The following is a 22,190-nucleotide window of genomic DNA, read 5'->3' as shown; positions in this document are numbered from 1 at the left end:
CAGAGGAACTGCTGCAATTTCAGTGAGCGGCCTGGGATGCAACTACCCTATTATCAACTTTCTTTTACAACAGATTTACAACGTATCCTGTTGGAAGGTTGGAATCAATGGCAGGTGAAGCTGCCTTAAAATATTATCAATGTTTGTTCATGAAGTGTTGCTTGTAGCATTGCCCTAGCAAAGAGCCAGCACACACATGATTGGCTGAATGATCTCCTTCCATATGGATAATTAGGTTAACTGACTGCAATCAGAAATCATGAAATCTTCTTAATTTGTTCAACTCCACTTAGTAATAGGACATTGCCATCATCCTGCTGGAGTAAAGCACCTGTCCTTGGGTGATCTTGTCTTGAGTGCTTTCCCTTATTGTGTTGTGTCATATAAGGGCCATGTCTTTTCTCATGTTGACACCAACCCAGGAAAAATTTATAATCTTCATTTATCTTTGCTTAAGAAAACAGTTTTTAAATCACCTCTGCTCTCCTAGCATCCATAGAGAAGAATTTCCTTCAAAGTTTTCTTCACTTTTGGGTGGGTTTCTTTACAGGATTCTGCTCTGCTCGTCTAAATTTCTGTGCCCAGGCGATTCAGTGTGCCCAGGCAGACCCAGAAAATCTCCTTACTGTGTAATTCTTGGATATCAACAAGGAGGATGGGGCTCCTTCCTAGGCTTTCTGCATTTACACCATGCAGAGCAGACATTAGTTCAAAGCAAGTACGGCACATTTCTCAGTCCCAATCCCAAACAAGGACCAACAAGCATAAAACAATAAACAAAGAAATAGAAATGCATTTATGTAACAACTTAACAAATCTCTCAAAAATATCTCAAAGTGCTTCACGTACAATAAGTTATAACGAGGAGTGCAGTGACTATTATGTAGGCAAAGATGGCAGATACCATTAACCTGGTCACATGAACTGACATTCCATTCAGTAGTGATCAGTTTGATTTTGAGTAAATTAGGCAATGTGGAAATGACAATTTCACAGAACAAGGGACTGCCAGAATTCTGGTCCAAGTTTCAAGATGGCACAGCTGAGACACGTGATGAGCTGACAGTTGCCTAGCAGACCTTTCTACACAACTTTTCACCCACTTGCCCTTCACAGTGCAGATCACTGACCAGAAATGTGAAGAGAAAATAATATTCAATCTTGGTTGAGAAGACTCAGGTTCTCAGATTTTATGACCTTCAGTATTGACAATTCAAACATAATTTCATACAGGGAGGACTTTTGACCAATATAAACTGTTTGATCTGATACAGAATCTCACCCAGAACTTCCAACTAATAGCATGTCTCTTGAAAGAACCAGTTTATAGGAGCTTGGATTTCAACAGTTTGTGTAGTTTGTTGTCTGCTAGAGAGATGGCAATGACTGTCATTACCTAATTGTATGTGAAGTTAGAACAAAAAAATGAGGAAGACATTACCCATAATAAGCCCCTACGGAGGAGATTATCTAAAACAAATGGTCCCAATTTAAAAAACAGTTGGGTGGGTAGCGAGATGAGTTGGAATCCCACCCACTGCCCAAGAAGTGAAGCCTGGGCTATTTTAACTGTCACGTCTTATTTAAATCCTGTTGCTCCAGATTCCTGCCCAGAAGGGACAGGAAGTTGACGAGAACCAGTGAAAAATCACATAGCCCGGAGGCCAGTTGCCAATACCAGATGGTGGCAGGATCGGATTCAGGGACCATCTTGCAAAGTTCTCATGTTCAGGAAGAGGGGAGAAAGGCTCACTCCGGAAACATGTCAATGGTGCCTTAATTTACATCTTTTATAAGGCAGCTGAAAAAATCTTACGAGTTTTAAAGTCTTTGGAAGGGCCAGGTCATGACCCAGGCCTGAAGCCCCAGGGGGATCATAATCCTGCTGGCTGGTAGGTCAGTATGCCCCTTCTCACTGGGTGAACAAGCCTGTTGGCAGATCCCCAGGCCAGGGCTGAGAACCCTGGCCACACCCCATTTGATGTTGGTGACGTTGTTTGGATGTAGGATGGAGGTTGCGACCCATAGAAGGCCTTGCAAAACTGGCAGGGGAGGCTGGAACCCAACATATCTGGGCCCAGATTTAATTGTCAGTCCTTCTGCAACACTCATGCTGGACTTATGGCAGGGATGATTTTTTTTATTTGCTCATGGGATGTGGGCATCGATGGCAAGGCCATCTCTAATTGCCCTTGAGGAGGTGGTGGTGAGCCGCCTTCTTGAACCGCTGCAGTCCGTGTGGTGAAGTTACTCCCACAGTGCTGTTAGGTAGGGAGTTCCAGGATTTTGACCTAGCAACGATGAAGGATCGGCGATATACTTCCAAGTCAGGATGGTGTGTGACTTGGAGGGGAACTTGGAGGTGGTGGTGTTGCCATGCGCCTGCTGCCCTTGTCCTTCTAGGTGGTAGAGGTTGCGTGTTTGGGAGGTGCTGCCGAAGAAGCCTTGGCGAGTTGCTGCAGTGCATCTTGTAGATGGTACACACTGCTGCCACAGTACACCGGTGGTGGAGGGAGTGAATGTTTAAGGTGGTGGATGGGTTGCCAATCAAGCGGGCTGCTTTGTCCTGGATGGAGTTGAGCTTCTTGAGTGTTGTTGGAGCTGCACTCATCCAGGCAAGGGGAGAGTATTCCATCACACTCCTTATTTGTGCCTTGTAGATGGGGAGTCAGGAGGTGAGACACTCGCCGCAGAACACCTAGCCTCTGACCTGCTTTTGTTATCACAGTACTTATGTGGCTGGTCCATTTACGTTTCTGGTCAATGGTGACTCCCAGGATGTTGATGGTGGGGGATTCAGCGATGGTAATACCATTGAATGTCAAGGGGCGGTGGTCAGACTCTCACTTGTTGGAGATAGTCATTGCCTGGCACTTGTGTGGCACGAATGTTACCTGCCACTTATCAGCCCAAGCCTGAACGTCGTCCAGGTCTTATTGCATGCGGGAATGGACTGTTTCATTATCTGAGGAGTTGTGAATGGCACTGAACACTGTGCAGTCATCAGCAAACATCCCCATTTCTGACCTTATGTTGGAGGGAAGGTCATTGATGAAGCAGCTGAAGATGGTTGGGCCTAGTGCCAAAGTGTGCATACCATTCTTATGGCCATGGAGGCTTTCTGCCCTAAGACTGAATTCTGATGGTCCACCTCAGTCACTGAAGAAGTGGATCCAAGTCCAAGATTTCCCCAGGATGTTCTTCAGATGCTTCTGGAGATAAATATCTTCACAGCTGAGTCCCAGAACAGAGGAATGGGGTTTTTAGTTTTGCATTAACGTATGATGAGTAGATTGAGTAGAGAGCCCATCTTATGTGCCAACAGTGCCTAGCCCAACAGTGCCTAGCCCAATTACATAATTTGTCAGGTGCATTTCCTGCTCTTTCAGGTTGTGTATTATTAGTTTGGAAGGACTTTCAGTGGCCAGTTTGTCCCCCTGCTCTGCCACAGCACAGCAGACACTCCTGGAATGTTTTGGTAAGGCTTTGTGGAGGATCAAGCATTAGGTGATGGCTCTTCCTACTATGTAATATTGCAGTTGGATATCCTTCCAATTGTTTAATAATTATGGACAATTCTCGTTCGCCAGTGGATTCCTCACTGCCTTCTTACTCCCGTCTTAAATAGCCATGGCCTCATGGATGGTGCTCAATAGCACTGGAGAAAAAACATTCTTCTGTATTTCAAGAAAGATAATATGCAAAATATTACTTGGGAGTGCACTGGAAATGGAGTTAGATTGCTGCAAATTTTCCATCTGAGGAATTATCTCCATTTACTTACATTGTACTCATTCATGAGTGCATGTTTGTGAATGAACCTTCTGCATATATTAAAAGCCTAACAGACTTCTTTAAGTTACAATTTATGCACAGTGCTTTTCTAACCACAGTGGCACCTCAATTTTTCCACCTACTGAATAATGAAAGTTGATAGATAAGAGAGACACAGCCCAACTCCCACAGGTCTCCTGATCCAGCTTCAACTGCCACAGAAAAATTCTGTGGATAATCAAGAACCTGTGTAATGGAAGTGCCAATAATTAAGGTTCGACTGTAATGTTATATGCTGCTTTGAACCAAAGAAAATAGTTTTATGATAATCAGACTACTAAGATTTTGGGATGGCCGCTCTCTCTCTCTCAGAGACTAACTTTAGTAGATTCTTGGATTCTGCCAGCTATGAGAGTGATTTTTCAGTAGGACTGGGCTTCCTTGACCTGGTTTGGACTTTTCTGCACTGAACAAGAACAGAAAGGGGCCGACATGCTCAGTACCCAGTTTGTCTGTGACCAGCAGCACAGAATGATGCAGACAAGTGCCAGGTTTCCTGGCAGCTCCCATTATGTATTTATTCTATGCCAGCCTTATTGGAAGGGGCAAGTTAGCTCCTGGAAAACCACGGGTACAGTTATCTATTTTGGCTAATCATGAAGGTTATAACAGCTAGGGACAGAACAGTGTAAATAAAATGAGGCCCATCACCAAGATCATCAGTGCTATAAAGCGCGTGCTTCCTCCTTTGAAGTCCTTGCAATTCAGCTTGCAATTTGCGGCCAGTAATCCTGTCTTCTCTCACTCTACCACCCAATTCAACAGCTATTTTACTCAACAAATGTCCATGCTAGCCTTCGCAGTACTACTACAGCTGTTTAAATGCCTCTTAATTGTAGTTCACAGCTGATTCAGAGCATTACTTCTACTGTTTCTTCAGCTACAGACTGAATTGCGTTTAAATCAGCAGTTAACCTCTGAATAGCACAGCAACTGAAATTTAATTATTCAACCTTGGCCAGCTGTTCTCCACAGATGACACCCTTTCCACCCGCTCAGGGATACAATTCTAAGAATTCTAAGAACAGATTAAAGAGCAGGACCTCAAAGGTTGTAATCTCTGGATTACTCCCGGTGCCACGTGCTAGTGAGTATAGGAATAGGAGGATAGAGCAGATGAATGCGTGGCTAAAGAGTTGGTGCAGGAGGGAGGGCTTTAGTTTCCTGGATCACTGGGCCTGCTTCTGGGAAAGGTGGGACATGTACAAGTCGGACGGGTTGCACCTGAAACCAGAGTGGGATAAATATCCTTGCGGGGAGGTTTGCTAGCACTGTTCGGGGGGGTTTAAACTAAAATGGCAGGGGGTTGGGAACCTGAGCAGGGAGACAGAGGAAAGGAAAACAGGGATAAAAGCAAAAGATAGGAAGGAGAAAAACAAAAGTGGCAGTCAGAGAAATCAACGGTTTAAATCAAACGTGGCCACAGTAAATAATAATTCTAATAGGTCTAAGAGCGTTAAAAAAACAAGCCTGAAGGCTTTGCGTCTTAATGCGAGGAGCATTTGTAATAAGGTAGATGAATTGGCTGCGCAAATAGAGGTAAACGAATACGATTTGGTGGGGATTACAGAAACGTGGCTCAAGGATGGCCAAGACTGGGAACTCAGCATCCAGGGGTATTCGATATTCAGGAAAGATAGGCAAAAAGGAAAGGGAGGTGGGGTAGCATTACTGGTTAAAGAAGGGATTAATACAATTGTAATGAAGGATATTAGCTCTGATGATGTGGAATCTGTATGGGTAGAATTGAGAAATACTAAGGGGAAAAAAACATTAGTGGGAGTGGTATATAGACCTCCAAACAGTAAGGTGGAGGTTGGGGATGGCATTAAAAGGGAAATTAAAGAAGCGTGCAATAAGGGCACAGCAGTCATCATGGGTGACTTTAACCTACATATAGATTGGGCCAACCAAATTAGTAACAATACTGTGGAGGAGGAATTCCTGGAGTGTTTACGGGATGGTTTCCTGGACCAGTATGTCGAGGAACCAACCAGAGATCAGGCCATCTTAGACTGGGTATTATGCAACGAGAAAGGATTACTTAGCAATCTTGTTGTACGAGGCCCCTTGGGTCGGAGCGATCATAATATGATCGAATTCTTCATTAAGATGGAGAATGAAGTAGTTGACTCAGAGACAAGGGTCCTCAATTTAAATAAAGGAAACTACGATGGTCTGAGGAGCGAGTTGGGTAGGATTGAGTGGGGAATGGCGCTCAAAGGGTTGACGGTGGATAGGCAATGGCAAACATTCAAAGACCGAATGGATGAGCTACAGAATTTGTTCATCCCAGTTTGGCGTAAAAATAAAACAAAAAAGGTGACTCAACCGTGGCTAACAAGGGAAATTAGGGATAGCATAAGATCCAAGGAGAGGACATATAAATTGGCTAGAAAAAGCAATAATCCTGAGGATTGGGAGCAGTTTAGGAGTCAACAAAGGAGGACAAAGGGATTAATTAAGAAAGGGAAAATAGAATATGAGAGTAAGCTATCAGGGAACATAAAAACTGACTGTAAAAGCTTTTATAGATATGTGAAGAGAAAAAGATTAGTGAAGTCAAGCGTAGGTCCCTTACAGTCAGAATCGGGGGAATTTATAATGGGAAACAAGGAAATGGCAGACCAGCTAAGTGCATACTTTGGTTCTGTCTTCATAAAGGAGGACACAAATAACCTCCCAGAGATGCCGGGGAGCACAGGGTCTGATGGGGGCGAGGAACTGAAAGAAATCAGTATTTGTAGGAAAATGGTGTTAGGAAAATTGATGGGACTGAAGGCCGATAAATCCCCAGGGCCTGATGGTCTACATCCCAGGGTACTTAAGGAAGTGGCCCTAGAGATAGTAGATGCACTACTGATCATCTTCCAGAACTCGATAGACTCTGGATCGGTACCCATGGATTGGAGGGTAGCTAATGTTACCCCACTATTCAAAAAAGGTGGTAGAGAAAAAGCGGGGAATTATAGACCGGTAAGCCTGACATCGGTAGTGGGGAAAATGCTAGAGTCTATTATAAAAGATGTAATAGCAGAGCACTTGGAAAGCAGTGACAGGATCGGTCAAAGTCAACATGGATTTACAAAAGGTAAATCATGCTTGACTAATCTACTGGAATTTTTTGAGGATGTAACTGGTAAAATAGATAAGGGAGAACCAGTGGATGTGGTGTATTTGGACTTTCAGAAGGCTTTCGATAAGGTCCCACACAAGAGATTAGCGTGCAAAATTAAGGCACATGGGATTGGGGGCAAGGTATTGACTTGGATAGAGAATTGGTTGGCGGACAGAAAGCAAAGAGTTGGAATAAACGGGTCGTTTTCCGAGTGGCAGGCAGTGACTAGTGGGGTACCGCAAGGATCGGTCCTAGGACCCCAGCTGTTCACAATATATATTAATGATCTGGACGAGGGAATTGGATGTAATATCTCCAAATTTGCAGACGACACAAAGCTGGGCGGGAGGGTAAGCTGCGAGGAGGATGTCTGGAAACTCCAGTATGATTTGGACAGGTTGGGTGATTGGGCAGAAACATGGCAAATGCACTATAATGTGGATAAATGTGAGGTTATCCACTTTGGTGGCAAAAACAGGAAGGCAGATTATTATTTGAATGGCAATAGATTGGGAGAAGGGGAAGTGCAAAGAGACCTGGGTGTCCTTGTGCACCAGTCGCTGAAGGTAAGCATGCAGGTGCAGCAGGCGGTTAAGAAGGCAAATGGTATGTTGGCCTTCGTAGCAAGAGGGTTCGAGTACAGGAACAAGGATGTCTTGCTACAGTTGTACAGGGCCTTGGTGAGACCGCACCTTGAGTATTGTGTGCAGTTTTGGCCACCATACCTGAGGAAGGACATTCTTGCCATGGAGGGAGTGCAGCGAAGATTCACCAGGCTGATACCTGGGATGGCAGGAATGACGTATGAGGAGAGATTGTGTCGATTGGGTTTATACTCACTGGAGTTTAGAAGATTGAGAGGGGATCTCATCGAAACCTATAAAATTCTGTCAGGTCTGGACAGACTAGATGCAGGAAGGATGTTTCTGATGGCCGGGGAGTCCAGAACCAAGGGTCATAGTCTAAGGATAAGGGGTAAGCCATTTAGGACTGAAATGAGGAGGAACTTCTTCACCCAGAGAGTGGTGAACCTGTGGAATTCTCTGCCACAGAGGGCGGTGGAGGCCAGTTCATTAAATATATTCAAGAAAGAGTTGGATATGTTTCTTGAGGCTGAAGGGATCAAGGGATATGGGGAAAAGGCAGGGACAGGGTACTGAGTTTGGATGATCAGCCATGATCACATTGAATGGCGGAGCAGGCTCGAAGGGCCGAATGGCCTACTCCTGCTCCTATCTTCTATGTTTCTATGTTTCTATGTAAGAACATCTTAATGTTAACCTCACCCTCCTGAACTCCATTTTGCAGTTCTACCATCAACAGTGAATCTTGTAATTTTCATTAGCATATGTGAACTATCTCATCAAAGTGGTCAATTTAAATAATTTCAACTAACTTCTCATTGGGTGTTTTAAGGTTTTTGAAAATTGCCTCATTCACACTTGGGTAGTAAGTAAAGGCATGTATTGCAACATAACTATAAATTGGACAGCCATTCCTTAATATTTTTGAGGTGCAAAGTTTGAACTCTACCTCTATTCTCTGTCAACAGAGAGGTTGATGAAGGAAGAACAACTGCTTAAAGAAGGTAAGTTGTAGCATGAGGGCTGGTGATTTCAATTTGTTTTGGGAAATCCAGTGGTTTGCAGAAGAAGATAACTTTCATGGTTTGGTATTTCTTTGACCACAGAAAAGATTTGGGAAAAGAGAGTTACATTTAAGTTTAAAGCAAAGTATATTTAAGAGAATTTTTTTTTAAATGCGCTGAGGCAAACAATAGTTAAAGTAATAATGAATTAGGTTTTGAAATTGTTTTCCCAAAGAATGCAACAATAAGGAATTTATTAGTGTGTTTCGGTATAGCTAAAGACCTCCCACCCATTGGGTTGGAAGGTCCCCGACCCCAGGTGCTCAGCAGGGATTGTCTGGAATTATGCCTTCCCTCTGTTGTGAACATAGGGAGATAAGCAGACAAACAAACGCATTTTTGAAAGTTAAACATTTTTTAAAGTCGGGACGGGAATAGGGCCACTAAGGGATGGTCAGGATAAAATCACAGGCAGCAATAACAAAATGGCAGAAATATTAAACAATTGCTTTGCTTCAGTATTTACCAGGGAGACAGATCAGGTGGGCATGACATCGGAAAATGAGATTAGAAATTATATAACCACATTTAAAATAAAAAGAGGATAAATATAAACTAATCAAATTCAAAGAATAAAACCCCTGGTCTGGATGGATTACATCCATACATTTAAAAAGAATATAGAGAAGAGGCACTATTACACATTTATAATAATTTGTTAGAAAATGGTGTAGTGTCAGATAACGTCAGTGGTAGGAAAAGTAATGGAATCCTTAATCAAAAATGTAATAGAAAAATATCTAGAAACTGAAAATATAATAAAAAGTAGTCAGCATGGATTTTAATAGGGAAAGTCTTACTTGACCAACCTCATTGAATTCTTTGAAGCGATAACAGAGAATAGACAAGGGTAATGCAGTCGATGTAATTTATCTAGATTTACAGATAAATTATGATTCAATAAGGTACCACATAATAGACTAATGAATAAAGTCAGAGCATGTGGAGTCATGGGACAAGTAGGAGAATGGATAGCTAGCTGGCTTCACAACAGAAAGCAGAGAGTAGGGATAAATGGTAGCTATTCAAAAGGTGGGTAGTGGTGTTCCACAAGGATCAGTGCTGGGACCACTGTTGTTCACAAATTATATGAACGATTTAGACTTTGGAATCAAAAACACAATTTCTAAATTTCCGGGTGACACCAAATTGGGGGATAGTCAATACTGAGGAGGACTGCAACAAATTACGAGAAGACATTAATAAACTTGCAGAATGGGCATATAATTGGCAAATGAAATTCAACACTGATAAGTGTGAGGTATTGCGTTTTGGTAAGAAAAATAAGGATGTCAAGTATTATTTGGAAAATAAGAATCTAAATGGGGTAGAGGAGCAAAGGGATCTGGGAGTACAATTACACAAATGACTAAAAGTAGTGATGCAGGTTAATAAGGCCATAAAAAAAGCAAACCAAGCACTAGGATTTATTTTGAGAGGGATAGAATTGAAAAGTAGAGAAGTTACGCTAAACTTGTATCGAACCTTGGTTAGACCACTCTTGGAGTACTGTGTACAATTCTGGTTACGATATTATAAAAAGGATTTAAAAATGCAAGGTTATACCTATCAGGAAAGGATGAACAGGCTGGGTCTCTTTTCTCTTGAAAGGAGAAGGCTGAGGGGTGACCTAATAGAGGTCTTTAAAATTATGAAAGGTATTGATAGACTAGACACAGAGAGAGTGTTTCCACTTGTGGGGAAGAGCAAAACTAGAGGCCATCAATATAAGATATTTACCAAGAAATCAAATAGGGAATTCAGAAGAAACTTCTTTACCCAGAGAGTAGTGAGATTGTGAAACTCAATACCACAGGGAGTGGTTGATGCGACTCGTATAGATGCATTTAAGAGGAAACTAGATAAGCATATAAGGGAGAAGGGAATAGAGGGCTATGCTGATAGCGTTATATGAGGAAGGATGGGAGGTGGCTCGAGTGAAGCATAAATGCCAGCATGGACTGCTTGGGCTGCATGGCCTGTTTCTTAGCTGTATTTCTATGTAACAACTCGCTGCATTTCTAGGATATTCTTTATTCACTAAACTTCCACATACAAAATAGGATACCCCATCCCACAGAAGAAATTACTTTTTCTTCTTCTGCCTGTTGTCTTAAACAGCAAGCAGCATTTAACTTTAACTCCGCTTTCACAAACTTTCAAAATTTTAACTGTACCTGACTGTCATTCTTTTCGACCCTATTCAGCTTTTTCAGCCATTCAGGTTTTGAATTCTATTTTTCTTTTCTATATGTGAGGGTGAGAGTCCTGTGGTGAAAGCTGTTGAGATAACGAATCTTTTCTAGTCAGCAGAGCCTGACATTGAAAGATTGCCACCGATTTTTAAAGTCTTAATTTCCCTATGGGGTGGTTTTGTTGCTAGAGATTGGTTGAGGCAGTACTGTTGCCTGCCAACCTGACCCAACTTCCTGCACCGGGCTCTCGGTGGCATTGTCATTGTACAGATGGAGCTCACCATTGACAGGGAATGAAATGGAGGGGCACTGCAACGTGAAATCCACTGGCACCCAAAGAGAAGGAGGAGCCATCATTAAAAGGGACAGCAAGGCCTGAGATGGTCTTCTAAACTTTTAACCAACAGCTGCCCATGAACCAAAGCCTCTTCATGACCAGGTATGGAGGTAGTCTATTGTACCCTCTCCACAGGATGTACCTCTTCTCCGGATACCTCAGGTTGGAGCAAAGGAAATTGGATGGCTTCCCTGGTCCCAATGCCATTGCCATTTAAGTGTGAGGGTGGGTTCAGGAAAGCCATCCGAGCTGCCAAGTTCCCTGCTAGGACAGATGATGGTGGAAAATTCCTGGTAACAGTTTCATGGGCTGGATCAGGTGGTAGGCCACCCCACTCCATTTTCTTTCTTCTTCATCACCCAATGTCAGGCAGTATAATGGAGGAAAATCAAGACACAAAAGCTCAGAAGAGGACTGTAGCGTAATATACTGGTACAGAATTTTCAGCCTTGGACTCCCAAAATATCCCTAGGGTTGATGGTTCTGTAGTCAGACTGGCTTCCAACAAACATAACATCTATCCTTTAACAAAAGTCTGTCCTCTAACAAATATGAATTTATATTCCCTGCAAGGAAATCTTTTAACAGTCTGTATCAATGAATTACTGATTCAACGTTACTTGTGCTTTGATGGCAGTATTCAGTACTTGTTTGCTGTAAAACATTTTAACTAATTGTTTCATAATCAGAAATGGAAAAACAGAAAGCATCAGGCATACACCGAACAGCAAAAGGAACCTGTCCTGTTCAGCAGCCGACAGTACCTGAACCACCAGCAGAATCAAGCCCACAAGGTAGAAAGACATGGATTAGGAGAGAAACTTCTGAGGTTGATTGGAAAATGGCTAAACCGGCAGGGTGATTTAGGAATTGGTGCTGGGGCCATTGCTGTTAAAGTGTATGTAAGTTATTTGGAGATGGGGTCAGAAACAAAATTGTCTAAATTTGCGAATGACATAAAATGGGGGTGGGGGAGAGTTAAACAATAGAAAACAGGCAAAACAAATGCATGGGGATCTGGATAGATGAAGAACGTGCATTTATAAAGGACCCTTCATAATATCCCAACCACTTCACACCAATGAAATACTTTTGAAGTATAGTCGCTGTTGTAATGTAGGGAAATGTGCAGCCTATCTCACAACAACAATGGAAAAAAAAGAAAGACTTACATTTATATAGTGCCTTTCACAACCTCAGGATGTCCCAAAGCGCTTTACAGCCAATTAAGTTCTTTTGAAGTGTCATAAAGAGTTGTAATGTAGGAAATGCGGCAACCAATTTGCGAAAAGCAAGGTACCAAAAACAGCAATGTAATAATGACCAGATAATCTTTTTAGTGGTATTGGTTGAGGAATAAGTATTGGTCTGCTCTTCTTCAAAGTAGTGCATGGGATCTTTTACATCCACCTGCAAGGGAAGACATAGCTTGGCTTAACATCTCATCCGAAAGACAGCACCTCCAACAATGCAGCACTTGCTCAGTACTGCACTAGACTGTCAGACAGGTGATGTGCTCAAGTTCCAGGAGTGGGACTTCAACTCACAGCCTTCTGACTCCGAGGTGAAAGTGCTTCCAACTGAGCCACAGCTAACATGAACAATTTCACACAACACTAATCCCAACAATGAGATGAATGACCAGTTAGCTCTTAGATTTATTTTGACTTACAAGTCTAGTACTGACTACTTCCATTCTATGCTTTATAACAGCCCCAGCCGTAGCAGCAGCACCCCCAGCCCCACCCTCATCGGGTGCCCGGCCAAAATCTAAGTCGAGAACTTGTCCAAAGAGATATTCAAATTTGCCATGTAAGTACTGAAAAAGGAGACTAACTGAGGGACACTTGAGTCATTTTTAAAAAAAAGTGCAGCAGTTTTAAGGAAGGTTCAGTTGTGCACAGCATTGCTTGTTCAAAGTTACGATTGAAGCTCACTCCAAATACCTTTCTCATGCCCAATGCAAAACTATGTTCCCCATGAACCAAATTATAATATGTGTGAAGTCTTCTTATCGTGTCCACGGACAGTCTATACATAGCTCAGCCAGAACTGGACACATTTTTGCGCCTTGTTGTTGGATTCAGCAAGGTCTGCAACAGTGCAGGGTTCCTCTAATGATGGGCATTGCAGGAGATGTTGCATAGTCTGTGCCTCAGTTCCACATTCACAAGTTGTCGGGCTGGTTGAATATCCCCATTTGCTTAGTGACACCTTTGAGCAACCTACACCGGTCCTAAGTCTGTTAAGGCACTTCCAGATTGCCCAGTTGCAATTAGCTCCTGGGGGAAGGCTTTCATCAGGTAAAATTTCCATCGCTGGGGGTTGTTCAAGACTGGCGAGCCGGTCTTTCCACAAGGCGATGCGGGCTTCAGATGAGGTTGATTGTAATGGAACAACACTGTTCATGAAGCTCTTCCTTGACTTTAGGCGGCTGGGTGTAGGTGTATGACAATGCAGAGGGTGCCTCTCATCTGAGTCGCTCTTGCTGTGTGAAGTAATCTGAGCTATCCGGCTTCAAAGTGAACAATGAGTAACTTCTACCATAATGTATGCAAAGAATCTCATCATATACTCTGCATGACAGACAAATAACACACTGACAAAGCATGGCCGCGATTTTATTAATGGAGGCGGGTTGAGTGCGGGTCAGCTGGTTTCCGGCTTCCCATCCCGCCCCCCAGCTGCACCCGCTCCACAGACGTGATTTTGCCTTGATTGACTTTGTTAAGCCCGGCCTACGGGCTTGCCGGCCAATTAACAGGAAGCGGGTCTGATGACGTCATTTGATGATGCGTCATCTGCCGGTTTCCTTAAAGGGACCACGCACAATTTTATTTTGACAGTTGATTTCTCAGTGTTTGACAGCATTGAGGTGCTGAAAACACTGATGATCACTGCACAAAGGTGACCTCTTGCACCCAGGCTCTCTAATGACTCCCTCCATAGGCTGGAATAGATGGCAGCTGCAGGTGAGGTGACAGAAGCGATCTGTCGCTGGTGAGAGAGGTTCTCCCAATGAGGTGGCACTGGACATGGATTAAAAAACTTATAAGCTAAAGAAATCTGTAAATGGATTAAAAATGCAGTACCCAACATTTTCTTTCCTCTGAGACTCACAACTTCTGCAGCTGTCATAATTCCACAAACATTACAGCAGACTCGCAACATGCCACACTTACCTGGCGTGGTGTCCAGATGTCGGGAAGGCCGACGAGAAGCGGGAAAATCCAAAAATAGGCTGACAACTACTGGCAAGTACCTGTTAATAGGCAGGTAATTGCCTTTAATCCGCTTCCCGCCGCTGGGTGTCGGGTCCATTCGCAAATCGGGGACCCGACACTTGGGAAAGCTGTTTGGAGGCAGGTTGACGGCGGGATCAGAACCCGCTGTCAATCAAAACGAATTTAACCCATGACCCGCCTCCAAACCCACTCTGAGTGCCGGCAAAATCACGGCCCATATATCTGAAGCTACAATTACAAATCAAGTAAATTTGAATAGAAACAGGCACACACATAACAGATTTAACTCGATTGCAATGTTTAATTTACAGTTCCTGTTTCAAAGTAATAATTATTTTAAATCTCCAGTATATCTGAGGTAATATTCTTAGGGGGAGAAATTCGGTTGGTTAGTGCCTCCTGTTAGTGCCTGGGGGGCGCTAATGGGGCGCTAAGGGGTTAGTGACCGGGCGTGGTGAATGCAGCGATGCCCACGAAATTCATTTTCGGTTTAGCGCTGGCGCTACTTCTTACCGCCTGGGCCTTGAGCGCCTCGCAGATCGTGACGTCATAAAGTGCGCAGGGCCCCGGATGTGAAATTGGCTTCCGCCCCCTGCTGTATCGCCGGCCATGAACAACGGCAGGAAGAGGAGTCGTTGTCAACGTGGCTGGCCGCTTGGGGAGCGCTATTTAAAGGGAAGGGTTTTCAGGTAGGCCAACCTTTAATATTTCCACCAGTCTGGTTCCTGCTGAAAGTTTTTGGTCACTTCATTGCTACAAGATGTCCAAGCCCTCCACTTTGTGAGAGTATTTGGGGCTGTAATGGCAGTCACGCAGGTCGCCTAGCAACTCAGACCTGCCAACAAGTATGTTGTGAAGCATTACTGGCCCTTCCCTTCAAGCGAGGGAAGAAGCCTCTGATGCCGTTAGCGATGCATTCCAAATTGTTAAGCACTCTACCGCTACCGCCCCGCTCCCGGACTTTAGCGCCCTATGAGAAGTGGTCGGCGCTTGATTTAGTGCTCCACTTCCCTCTTGGAGTGCTAAAGCTGAATTTCCCATCAGCAGAGAATCAAAAGCACCTGGCGCTACTTTTCCTACTTTTCCAAAGTTTGCGCCCCAACCGGGGCGATACCCAATTTCTAGCCCTTAATGTCTCTGTGGCTGAGAAGTTTTATGTGAGACTGGATGCTCACAGAGAGCCCTACTAGCCCCAACTCCTTAGCCAAATGGCAAAGTAGAAATACACCAATGAAAGATGAATGTACCTCTGCCTTCACTTAGAAGTTTGTACTAAAGAAAATTAAAAAGTTGTCTTTACAATTAAATAATGCTTTTGATCATAATTAGATTTCAAAGGCACACAGGTTTTCTGATGGATACTAGTCAAACAATCCATATCCTTTCAGGATATAACTTGACAGTGTGAGCCTTGCTTGCAAAACCTCCTAATGAGGCAATTATAAAAGCCAAGAACAGACATATGAACAATTGATAAGAACATAAGAAATAGGAGCAGGAGTAGGCCATACGGCCCCTCGGGCCTGCTCCGCCATTCAATAGGATCATGGCTGATCTGAATCTAGACTCACGTCCACTTCCCTGCCCTCTCCCCGTAACCCCTAATTCCCTTATCTGCTAGGAAAATGTCTATCTCCATTTTAAATTTATTTAATGTTGCAGCTTCCACAGCTCTCTGGGGTAGCAAATTCCATAGATTTACTACCCTCTGAGTGAAGAAGTTTCTCCTCATCTCAGTTTTGAAAGGGCAGCCCCTTATTCTAAGATTATGCCCCCTAGTTCTAATCTCACCCATCAGTGGAAACATCCTCACCGCATCCACCCGATCAAGCTCCCTCACAATCTTATATGTTTCGATAAGATCGCCTCTCATTCTTCTGAACTCCAATGAGTAGAGTCCCAACCTACTCAACCTTTCCTCATACGTCAACCCCCTCATCTCTGGAATCAACCGAGTGAACCTTCTCTGAACTGCCTCGAGAGCAAGTATATATTTTCTTAAATATGGAAACCAAAACTGCACGCAGTATTCCAGGTGTGGCCTCACCAGTACCCTGTATAACTGCAGCAAGACTTCCCTGTTTTTATACTCCATCCCCCTTGCAATAAAAGCCAAGATTCCATTGGCCTTCCTGATCACCTGCATACTAACTTTTTGTGTTTCATGCACCAGGACCCCCAGATCCCTTTGTACTGTAGCACTTTGCAGTTTCTCTCCATTTAGATAATGGTGATCAATCCTAATTTTCTTTATCACCCATGTGCACCCGTTTACCCAGATGTATATGTCTGGTAATAAACAACTATATTGCCTTGTTAGCTTTTCTATGCAGAGATAGACAGCAGAAAATTTCCCAGCAATATCCTGCAGAAACCATTTTGAAGTGGCTACAATGTTCCCGTAAAATATTAAAAGATAAATTTTCTCAACCCGCCATTGAAGCCCTTTGTTTTGCCTGAGGGTTAATTAACACGGGATTTCTCCTGATTGTACATTTTAAAATTTCAATTTATTTAGGCGAGCTTTATTCCCTATTGGGTGAAGGAAGCTCGCTAGGAAGCTGACCAAGGATTTAATTAAAGTAGATACCTTTTTAATACCTTTGTCTCAGTGCAAACTTCAAAGCAAAAGGAGAAGTACAACTGTGGCCAGCATTAATTTTTCTTCAGTGCCAGATGTCTAACAAGTCACGGCTTGTTCAGCACTCTGTGAGCAACCAGACTCCTTACATGACTTCTTCTATCCTGACCTATAGAATTGCTACTTACTGGTACCATTACTGTGGAACTGCACTCATGACATCTTGTTCGGACAAATTTTCTGCAAATGCTTCTGGAATCATAGAATTATAGGGCTAGATTTTCAGTTGCTTGCGCCAGCAGTTAGCGCCTTAAGAGAAGTGATTTTCGGGCGCTATTCGTGCAGCGCCCGGGCGCAGCGCAGTTTGCGCCCCGCCCCAAATTAAGTTGCCCGTTAGCGCCGGCGCAAAGTTTAGCGGCCGCCCGGATGCGCGCGCAGAAAATGACGTCACATCCTCGTGCAACGCCCTTTGGCCGCCCCGAATCCAAACTTCAGTCGGACCGCCCCATTGTGCGGCTGGCGTCCAGAGCGTTTGTACAATGGAACGCAACACACCCTGGGGAGCGCAAATTAAAGGGCACTCCTCCTGCACTATAAACGGCAGTCTGCATGTGGTGTGTGGAAGGATCCAGTGTGTTGTTGTGAACAGTGTATTTACCACCACCACCACCACCACCACCACCACCACCACCTCCGAAAAAAACACATGCACCCTTCCCCTTTAAGAGCTCACTGGCACCAGAGTGTCTGCCGTGTGCTGCGCCCGAGCTCGGGCGCTGCGCTCTGCACCGCCGGCTTAGCGCCTAAAGATAGTAGTGGAACGCCTCTATTAGCGCTCCACCAACCTCTTAGGGCGAAGCCACTGAATTTCCGGCAACGGGGCGCTACTTTGGGGCGGGCGCTAACTTCGGGCGGGCGCTAAGGTTAGCGCCCCAAAACTGTCTATACTGAAAATCTAGCCCATAGAGTCATACAGCACTGAAGGATGCCATTCAGCCCATTGTGCCTATGCCGGCTCTTTGAAAGAGCTAACCAATTAGTCCCACTCCACTGCTCTCTTCCCCATAGCCCTGCAAACTTTTCATTTTTCAAGTATATATCCAATTCCCGCGTGAAAGTTAGTATTAAATCTGCTTCCACCCCCCTTTCAGGCAGTGCATTCCAGATCATAACAACTCGCTCCATAATAAAAATTCTCCTCATCTCCCCTCTGGTTCTTTTGCTAATTATCTTAAATCTGTGTCCTCTGGTTACTGACCCTCCTGCTAGTGGAAACAGTTTCTCCTTATTTACTCTATCAAAACCTTTCATAATTTTGAACACCTCTAGTAAATCGACTCTTAACCTTCTCTGCTCCGAGGAGAACAATCCCAACTTCTCTAGTCTCTCCACGTAACTATTGTCCCTCATCCCTCGTACCATTCCAGTTAATAACCTTGATTGAAAGGCCTTGACATCCTTCCTAAAGTGCGGTGCCCAGAATTGGGGAAGTTACTAGAATCTGTTATTAGGGACAGAGTGACTGAGCACTTGGATAAATATAAACTGATCAGTGAGAACCAACATGGATTTGTAAAGGGTAAGTAATTTCTCAGGAACCTAATTGAATTTTTTGATGAGATAACTAAAGATAAGGATAAAGGATTGTCTTTGGATGTTATTTATATCGACTAGCAGAAGGCATTTGATAAGAGACTGTTAATAAAAATTAAAGTGCATGGAATTGGAGGTAACCTATTGACATGGGTAGGGAATTGGTTAGTAGCTGGAGACAGAGTAGGGATAATGGGTATGTATATATTCAAATTATAAACATAATAAGAATGTAAGCATTAGGAGCAGGAGTAGGCCGTATGGCCCCTTGAGCCTGCTCCACCATTCAATAAGATCATGGCATTTCTTCGATCTCAACTCCACTTTCCTTCCCGATCTCCATATCCTTTGATTCCCCTAGAGTCCAAAAATCTATCTGTCTCAGCCTTGAATATACTCAATGACTCAGCACCAACAGCCCTTTGAGGTAGAGAATGCCAAAGGTTCACAACCCTCTGAGTAAAGAAATTCATTCTCATCTCAGTCTTAAATGGCTGACCCCTTATCCTGAGACTATGCCCCCTAGTTCTACATTTTCGATCCAGGGGAAACAACCTCTCAGTATCTACTGTCAATCCCTCTCAGAATCTTCTATGTTTCAATGAGATCACCTCTCATTCTTCTAAACTCCAGAGAGTATAGGCCCAATCTACTCAATCTCTCCTCATAGGACAACCCTCTCATCCCAGGGATCAATCTAGTGAACCTTTGTTGCACCACCTCCAAGGCATGTATGTCCTTCCTCAGATAAGGAGACCAAAACTCTACTCCAGGTGTGGTCTCACCAAGGCCCTGTACAATTGCAGTAAGTCATCCTTACTCTTGTACTCCAACTCCCTTGCAATAAAGGCCAACATGTCATTTGCCTTCCTAATGCTTGCTGTACCAGCACGTTAACTTTCTGTGTTTCCTGTACGAGGACACCTAAATCTCTCTGAACACCAACATTTAATAGTTTCTCACCATTTAAAAAATATTCTGTATCAGATCCAAGATAGCCTGCTCCCTGGTTGGTTCCATTACATACTGTTCCAGAAAACCATCCCGGATGCAGTCTATGAACTCCTACTCAAGGCTACCATGGCCAATTTGATTTGTCCAATCAATATGGAGATTAAAATCACCCATGATTATTACCGTACCTTTTTTACAGGCCTCCATTATTTGTTGATTTATACTCTGTCCAACAGTATTGCTACTGTTCAGAGGCCTGTAGACTACGTCCACCAGAGACTTTTTCCCCGTATTATTTTTTATCTCCACCCAAACCGATTCTACATCTTGATCTTCTGAGCCAATATCACTTCTCACCACTGCACTGATCCCATCCTTTACCAACAAAGCCACCCCACTTCCCTTTCCTTTCTGTCTATCCTTCCGAATTGTCAAATACCCTGGAATATTCAGTTCCCAGCCCTGGTCACCTTGCAACCACGTCTCAGTAATGGCGATCAGATCATACCCATTTGTATCTATTTGTGCCGTCAACTCATTTATCTTGCTATGAATGCTGCGTGCATTCAGATATAGAGCTTTTAACTTTGTCTTTTTACCATTTCATCTTGTTTTGGCCCCATTTTTTGTAGCACTCTTATTTTTAAACATTCTGTCCCTTCCTGTCACACTCTGGTTATTATTTCCCCCATCTCTATCCTACTCTATTGTTTTCTCATTTCTCATTGACTTTTTAAATTCCCACTCACCTGATCCCCCCCCACCCCCCCACTATTCAGTTTGAAGCCCTCTCTACAGCCCGGTTCAGCATTGCATCTGAATGTGCAGCATTCCCTCCGTATTGAAGTGTCCGTTTAGATTATGAGCTTAAGTCCTAGTGTGGGCCTTGAACTCCACTTTAATTAGTCAAACCAGGGAATAATGACTAGTTAAACATTACTGCATCCACACTTTGATAGCAGCACTCAGAATCTTTACAACAAAAACAACTTGCATTTATACAGTGCCTTTTAACGTGGTAAAACATCCCAAGACACTTCACAGGAGTATTATCAAACAGAATTTAACACCGAGCCACATAATAAGATATTTGGGCAGATAACCAAAAGCTTGGTAAAAGAAGTAGGTTTTAAGAAGCGTCTTAAAGGAGGATAGTGAGGTGGAGAGGTCTTAGATTTGTTTTATGTGCAAGGCTAGTACTGACTACTTCTGTTCTATGCTTTATTACAGCCTTGTCAATGGTCGAGGAGGTCCTGCAGGGCTATCAGTCCACGCCGACTTACCAGCAGAGGTACACACCATGTAAGTACTGACAAAGGAGACTTTAACTGAGGGACACTTGAGTCTTTTTTTTTTAAAGTGCTGCAGTTTTAAGGAAGATTCACTGGTGCACAGCATTGTTGTCCAAAGTTACGATCGAAGCTCACTCCAGATACTTTTCTCATGCCCAACGCAAAAGTATGCTCTTTATGAACTAATGTATAATATTATGTGTGATGTAATCTGTGATATCAGGCTTCAGGGTGAGCAATGAATGCCTTTTACCATTAAGTATGCACTGAAAATAGTAAAGGATCTCACCATATACTGTACTCCTAATCTCTCTGTCTGACAGAAAAATAATACACTGACAGATATCTGAAGCCTGAAGCAATTACAATGAAATTAATTATAGAAGTTAACATTGAACAGAAACAGGGACACGTAACAGATTTAACTCGATTGCAATGTCTTACTTACAGTTCCTGTTTCAAAGTAATAAATGTATTGAATTGCCAGTATATCTCAGAGGCAACATTCTTAGTTTAGACTAAGGTCTAGAAATTCGTCTTGGGCTGTGGCGCAAATCGGGCGGTATTGGTTCGGCCGCCCGTTATACGCAGCGCCTGATATTCAGTTCCTTTGACTGTGACTTAAAAAATTTGTTTTACAAAATATTGATATAATTAGAAGTGGTAACTTGGTAAAGCTTGATTCATTCAGCTGAAAATGGGTGTATCACACAAAATAAGCATTTTAAATCGGTGTCAATCCACCACCAATCAGCAATTAACAGGGCCTGCTTCTAGCACAATGTTTCTGGAACTAACGCAAATGATCACGGAAGCTCAAGTTGCGCTGAATGTAATTTGCGCTTAAAATTCTGTGATCTTTTGTGCCGGTTACGGCGATAGTGGGCGAATTGCGCTGAGAAAACATGCGCAATCGAGCAGAAACTCCAGCCCATGAATATTGTTTAGCCTGAGGGCTACATGGTAATTCTCCTGATATTGCATTTTTTAATTTCAATTTATTTAGGCGAACTTTATTCCCTATTGGGTGAAGGAGCTCGCTAGAGGTGGTGGGCTGCTGACAAGGGATTTAATTAAAATAGATACCTTTTTTAATTTTCCTTTTTGTCTCCATGCAAACTTCAAAGCAAAAGGAGAGGTACAGCTGTGGCCAGCAGTAATTTTCCTTCAGTTTATTTCTACTCTGCCAGATTTCTAAATCGGGGCTTGTACAGCACTTTGGGAGCATCCAAATGCCTTAAATGGCTCCTTCCATCCTGACCTATGGAATTGGTACTTACTGGTACCATTACAGTGCGACTGTACTCATGGCATCTTGTTCGGACAGATGTTCTGCAAAGCCTTCTGGTAACATTGCATTACCCTTCTGATAAAGACCCTTCCCAAGCCACAT

General features: G+C 43.3%; 1 protein-coding gene across 5 annotated transcripts in view; it reads left to right on the top strand.

The window, feature by feature from the left end:
- Window positions 1-22,190, top strand: part of LOC147116898 (uncharacterized) — a 347,723-nt gene that overhangs the window by 230,808 nt on the left and 94,725 nt on the right. For 3 of the 5 annotated variants that reach the window (XM_085987340.1, XM_085987341.1, XM_085987339.1), the window contains 4 exons: window positions 8,505-8,540; window positions 11,822-11,926; window positions 12,846-12,944; window positions 20,736-20,807. In XM_085987340.1, the coding sequence (XP_085843466.1) occupies window positions 8,505-8,540; window positions 11,822-11,926; window positions 12,846-12,944; window positions 20,736-20,807 (312 nt within the window). The remainder of the gene's footprint in view (window positions 1-8,504; window positions 8,541-11,821; window positions 11,927-12,845; window positions 12,945-20,735; window positions 20,808-22,190) is intronic. The other 2 variants (XM_085987343.1, XM_085987342.1) reach the window with 1 other exon arrangement.

Source organism: Somniosus microcephalus, chromosome 5, assembly GCF_052327205.1.
Source record: "Somniosus microcephalus isolate GS21.2 chromosome 5, FLI_Smic_1.0, whole genome shotgun sequence".
Lineage (NCBI taxonomy): Eukaryota > Metazoa > Chordata > Chondrichthyes > Squaliformes > Somniosidae > Somniosus > Somniosus microcephalus.
This window is presented reverse-complemented; position numbering and strand designations above follow the sequence as displayed.